This window comes from Frankliniella occidentalis, unplaced genomic scaffold (genome assembly GCF_000697945.3).
Source record: "Frankliniella occidentalis isolate FOCC.00 unplaced genomic scaffold, Focc_3.1 Scaffold498, whole genome shotgun sequence".
In the NCBI taxonomy this organism is placed as follows: Eukaryota; Metazoa; Arthropoda; class Insecta; order Thysanoptera; family Thripidae; genus Frankliniella; species Frankliniella occidentalis.
In genome coordinates, this window is record NW_026267616.1 from 101,427 (window position 1) to 106,629 (window position 5,203).

Consider the following 5,203-nt stretch of genomic DNA (forward strand, 5'->3'; position numbering starts at 1 on the left):
ACCGGCCAGAGAAAAGTGCGATGATTGGTCGACGACATTTCCCCCGAGCAGGAGGAGGAAGGGGAGAAAAATAAGAAGATATGGGTCTATAATGAGGGTCCGCGGCTGCCGTGCCACGCGCGATTGGAGCCGAGCGCTGGCGTGGCGTGGCGTGGCGCCGTAATCGCACCTGCACGCTGTGCTGGGTCGCATCGCACCGCACGGCGCGCTTACGCTTTACGAGTGTATGTGAGAGACGGAAAGGCAGAAAGAGAGAGAAATGCCTGCTTCGCGTCTTCAGGATCTTCCAGAGAGTACACGTCACGTCCGCCGTTCGCCGCGACGAACCTGCCGAGCCCAGCCTGTGCGAGCGCTCCTAGCGCCGGGTAGGTAGGCAACATATCGCAAGCAAGGGCATGCGTGTCCTGCGGGGTGGCCTACCGCGGGTCGCGCAGGCGCCCGGGCTCCCGTTAATCTGGCGAGTGAATCAGTGAAAAACGGACGTACTTTCTGGGCGATCCCTTTTCCATGATACCTGCCCCCGACGAAATATTTCCAGCAGTATTTATGTCACGATTGCCTCCTTTGTGTTGGGCTTTCGGCTTACCATTATTAGGAGGGTAGTGTTGTTCCTACTATTGGCGGTCCTCCCGCTCGGGTCGTGGTCGTCATCCTGCTCCGCGGGAAGGTTCCGCGCGCGCCGTGTCCTCGCCGTCCTCTCCATCACCTTCCTCGTGCTCCGAGCTGTAAGGTCTCTTTCGCCGTCCCTCGTTACAACTTCCCCTTTTGCTCTTACACACTCGCCATGTCCTGCCCCTTCCCTTCCCTTCTCTCTCTCTATCCACCGGACCTCCTCGTCGTCGTCGTCCTCTCCATCATCTTTTCTCCTCGCTCCGCGATATCCTGGCGCCGCCGCGGCCGCCGCCGGGCTCCTGGGAAAAGGGCCGGCCTGACCTTTGCCGCATGATACACACTGGACACTGGGCAGCAGTGGGACGGGGCGTGCTTTGCGTAGAGTACTCGTCGTAGAGGACGGCAGCGGCGCTTTCTCCGGGGGCCGAGGCCCGCGCTGCCCCGCCCAGCCGCTGCCGGACTGTCGGCCCTGGCCTTTTGTCGCAGCAGTGTAGCTTGAACAGTGCATGTACGGCGCCCTGCCGTCTCGCCCCGTCTCTCTCTTGCTCGGCCTGTCTCTGCGCTCAAGTTGAGGTGAGGTAAGGGTGGCCCGGCCCAGGCGGGCAACACGTTGAGAAGCTGGTCAGCAGCGCAATACCTGGAAACAGGGAGGGAACCAGTCCACATAGTAAAATAAACTCGTGCACGCCACACCGCCGCAAGCACGGAGCACGGGAGGGGCAGCGGCCAGCCGTCCGTGTAATACACATTACTCATTTCATTTCCCTGCAAATGCTCCAGGAGGGAGCCGGGTGGAGCTGCAAGGCGCCGGGCCGGCCACCGGCTGTGGCGGTGAATGGGCCGACTGGGGACGCTCCAGGAGGCATATGGCTCCAGCTCCATGGCGCATGGCTCCTGCTCCCAGAGGCACGGCTCCTGCTCCAGGAGGCACGCTTCAGCTGCAGCAGGCACGGCTTGGGGTTCAGGAGGAACGCCTCCAGCTCCAGGAGGAACGGCTCCTGCTCGAGGAGGCACGGCTTCAGCTCCAGGAGGCACGGCTCGGGCTTCAGGAGGAACGGCTCCAGCTCCAGGAGGCACGGCTTCAGCTCCAGGAGGCACGGCTACGACACGGCTCCAGGAGCATGGCACCGGCTGGCTCCACGAGTCCTCTAGCCCCCAGTGGCACCTGTTCCATGATCCAGTTACAGGAGCCCCGAGAGCTCCGGGTGGCTCCGGGCGCTGCTGGAGGGACCAGCTCCAGGAGACTCCAGCGGCTGGGCCGGACCGGGCCCCCGCTGCCGCCGCCGCTATCGCGATGAACGGGCCGATTTGGGACGCTCCGGGACGCTCGGCTGCAGGGCACCTCTTCCCTGCTCTTCCCACACGGACAATGAGCGGAGAGCAGCACCGGTTGCACAACCGCGGCCTGTTCCTGTTTTGGCGCGTTTTGCTCCTGATCCTCTTTGCACATGCGCATGGAGCGTGGCGTGGCGAGTCTCATCCATGGAAATGCTGCTACATCCCCTCGGTGGTTTCACCACATCGAGCGCCCCCTACCCCTCCTACCTAGACCGGCCCCCGCGCCGGCCGTCGTCCGGCCCGCGTTGGGACACGACGGCGACGCCGGGAGCAGGGAAGTCGCATACGCGGCGATGCGTGCCTTGGATCGTGCAAAAACCACGTCACCTTCGGGTAAGTGGAGGTCATTTGGATGTTACAGGATTTTCCAAAGGTTCAGGACGGTCATCGGAGTCCAGGGGGGCCACATGACATTTGAACACCGGGCTTAAAAACATCTCTGGGCCCGTATGGACTCCAATGGCCGCCCTGGACCTTTTGGGACTATACCAACAGGTGACTAACCTTCGGGGCGCCCTCTCTGGCTCTCAAAGCTGAAGTCGGGTTCCGATCCCCGAACGAGCAGCGCGAGGAGGAGGGCCCCGGGAGGGCCCCCAACCTGAGTGAGTCTACGACAGCGTGTGCGATGGGTGGCCTACCCGCACTCCACGGGCGGCGGGAGGACAGGGCCGCCTGAGACACGGGCAACCCATCGTGCACCCGCGATGAAGCGACACAGCTGATCCTGTGCGACCGAGACCGCGCCGCGCGGGAGCGGGAGAACATCCATCGAGCACCAAAGAAAAGTATTCCTGTGCAAACGCATTCGCACGGATTTAAACAAGCGTGGCAAGGACACATTTTACAACAGAGGTAAACAAATGGATCAGTAGGAAATATAAATGTGAAGGTTCCTCCATTCTGTACAAAATAGTAACTATGCTCACACTTGAGTGTCCGGCTGGCACTGTTGTCTTCACGGCCACACACTCAATGTCCACGGCCGTGTTAGGCCACGCCGTGCCCTGCGTCCTCGTGCGTGCGTATAGCAAGTGTCCCTCGCCACTTTCACTGCTAACGGTGCCGGCTATGCCAGAGACCCCCTTCCCCTCTCTTGGTCTTCCCCTCATTGCTCACACTCAACAAGACCACAGAGGCAATGTAAGCAGAGGAAACTGGCTCCACCAGTTATTGAAAAATATCATTGTTATTCACAGGCATATTTATTTACTTTTAACATAGTATCAACAGATTGTATGTACAACACAAAAGAACTGGAGCCCCTCAAAGCCTAAGAGACTACTAGGACTGAAATTTGTTTACTTGGTTGAGACTCGGGTACGCTTGTTCCACGAGAAGTTGACGCCATAGTTCTTCACTTTGGGTTTAGTTTCCTTAGGTACCTCTATGAACCATTGCCATCCATTCTTCTCACAGAATTCAATTGCTTCAGCCTCAGAGGCGAATGAAACTTTCAAGTTGGACAGAGGATCGGCTCTAAATTAATAGGAAAACATGAATAAGTTTTGCAGAACAGACAACAGACCGTATTCAACAAATTCATTATTGCAATTTTACACATTACTGGCATGTTTAAAGAAGATAAAACCATTAAAATTGCACTTACGTAGAAGACCAACCCATTAGGGGATTTTCCCATCTCTCACGACTTTCGAATTCCATTTCCCAGTGATGAGTGTTAGCGGAACCGGACTGCATTGAATTACGAGCTGGTTTGCAGATTCGGACAAGTCTGTTCTTGATGTGTTCTTCAGGTACGCCAGATATAACACCGACATCCTCCTATAACGTATGCAACATTTATCAAGGATCTCGATAACCAAAAATGTAATCATCAAACAATATTGAACAAATATCATACCACTCCGGTAACAGAAATTGTCACTCCACTCTGGTGAGGGTGTGTCTGCGTCATTGAATCTACTGGGACCAAAGGAGCCTCGCGTTTCTTCAGCTCATCATCAATTTTGTCACTGTGTACTGCTCCCACACTAAAAGGAGCAGCTGGTTGTCTGCTCACCCTAAAAAATGAAAATAAAGAAATTTTAGTCCGAAACTACCAATACATCAACATTACAATGCTATTAAACAAATATTAAGTCACAGGAAGTCTTGCACATATATGAATGAATTCACATCCCACAAGATTGTAGTAAAAGAAGAAACGTACAGTTCTTGAAAAGAGAAGAAGTTATTAAATCTAAACTATAAAGTTGACAAGTGGCCCCAAAGTCAAGCAGTGGAGGTTAAGCATTCAAATGCATACGAATACAATCGGTCTATTGAGTAAGACATATTCATAGTTTCTGAAGAAAATTGAAGGCACACGAAATAGGGAAGTATAACAACACGTCACTTACTTTGAAGCATTTCTCAAAAACTTTAAAGAAGTCTGTGATAAAATTCGGGAAGCCATTTTGCTATTTTGCTTTCCCAAATGGGCGAATGTGAATATGAGTTTTGAGCCCTGTGTAACAGAAACACGCTTATATCAATTTCTCATCAAACAGTTGCGCCCCGTGACACCGCGAAGAAGTTTAAATTTAAAAACTTGAAGAAATTGAGTATGGCGAAACGTGCTGTTTGTTTACATCTTGAAAGATTTCCTTAACTGCATTGCAAAAGCAAGAATTTCTTCTTAAATTTTGTCCTCAAATGGTTAAAGGCGGATATAAAACGTAACCGTTACGTATTCTCTACTAGTAAGGTAGGGACGATTTGGAGAATACATGGTTGTGTTCTAACCCTTACACAACAATCCAAAGTCTGCAAGTCTTGAGTGGTCTTGAGAGGGGGCGCCCCCCTTAAGCAAAAGTAGATCCGTATTATTTCATTTCGTTTAAAACTTTTAATGAAATTTTGTTTTCTTTGTTTAAGTATATGATCTAATGGTCTTCTCTCCTTGATCAGTTGAAAGCTAGTTGAAAGCAAACTGTCAAAATGGATTTGAATCCAGACAGGCTGCAAGTCATAGACTTGGCCAACAAAGCTTTCGGTGAATCTGGGTGGAGTTTTGGTATATCAAGTGTTGCCTTGGGTAAGTAGGTTCTGAGGTAGAAATAAATTTTTAGTTCAGAGCGGCGACGCCGGGAGCAGGGAAGTCGCATACGCGGCGATGCGTGCCTTGGATCGTGCAAAAACCACGTCACCTTCGGGTAAGTGGAGGTCATTTGGATGTTACAGGATTTTCCAAAGGTTCAGGACGGTCATCGGAGTCCAGGGGGGCCACATGACATTTGAACACCGGGCTTAA

General features: G+C 52.7%; 1 protein-coding gene across 1 annotated transcript; it reads right to left on the reverse strand.

Moving 5' to 3' along the window:
- Positions 1-3,133: 3,133 nt before the first annotated feature.
- Positions 3,134-4,477, reverse strand: LOC127751457 (NADH dehydrogenase [ubiquinone] iron-sulfur protein 4, mitochondrial-like). The gene is made up of 4 exons (XM_052275045.1): positions 4,311-4,477; positions 3,812-3,971; positions 3,557-3,732; positions 3,134-3,426 (listed from the first exon to the last, which is right to left on the reverse strand). The coding sequence occupies exons 1-4, from the start codon at positions 4,364-4,366 to the stop codon at positions 3,249-3,251; spliced, it is 570 nt and encodes a 189-aa protein (XP_052131005.1). The 5' UTR covers positions 4,367-4,477; the 3' UTR covers positions 3,134-3,248.
- Positions 4,478-5,203: the final 726 nt, after the last annotated feature.

Bases quoted from the DNA above. Each gene is read 5' to 3' on its own strand.
- LOC127751457 (XM_052275045.1), bottom strand. From the start codon at position 4,366: ATGGCTTCCCGAATTTTATCACAGACTTCTTTAAAGTTTTTGAGAAAT. The intron at 3,972-4,310 runs GTAAGTGACGTG...TTCATTTTTTAG, and splicing joins TTTTTGAGAAATGCTTCAAA to GGTGAGCAGACAACCAGCTG. The intron at 3,733-3,811 runs GTATGATATTTG...CATACGTTATAG, and splicing joins CAATTTCTGTTACCGGAGTG to GAGGATGTCGGTGTTATATC.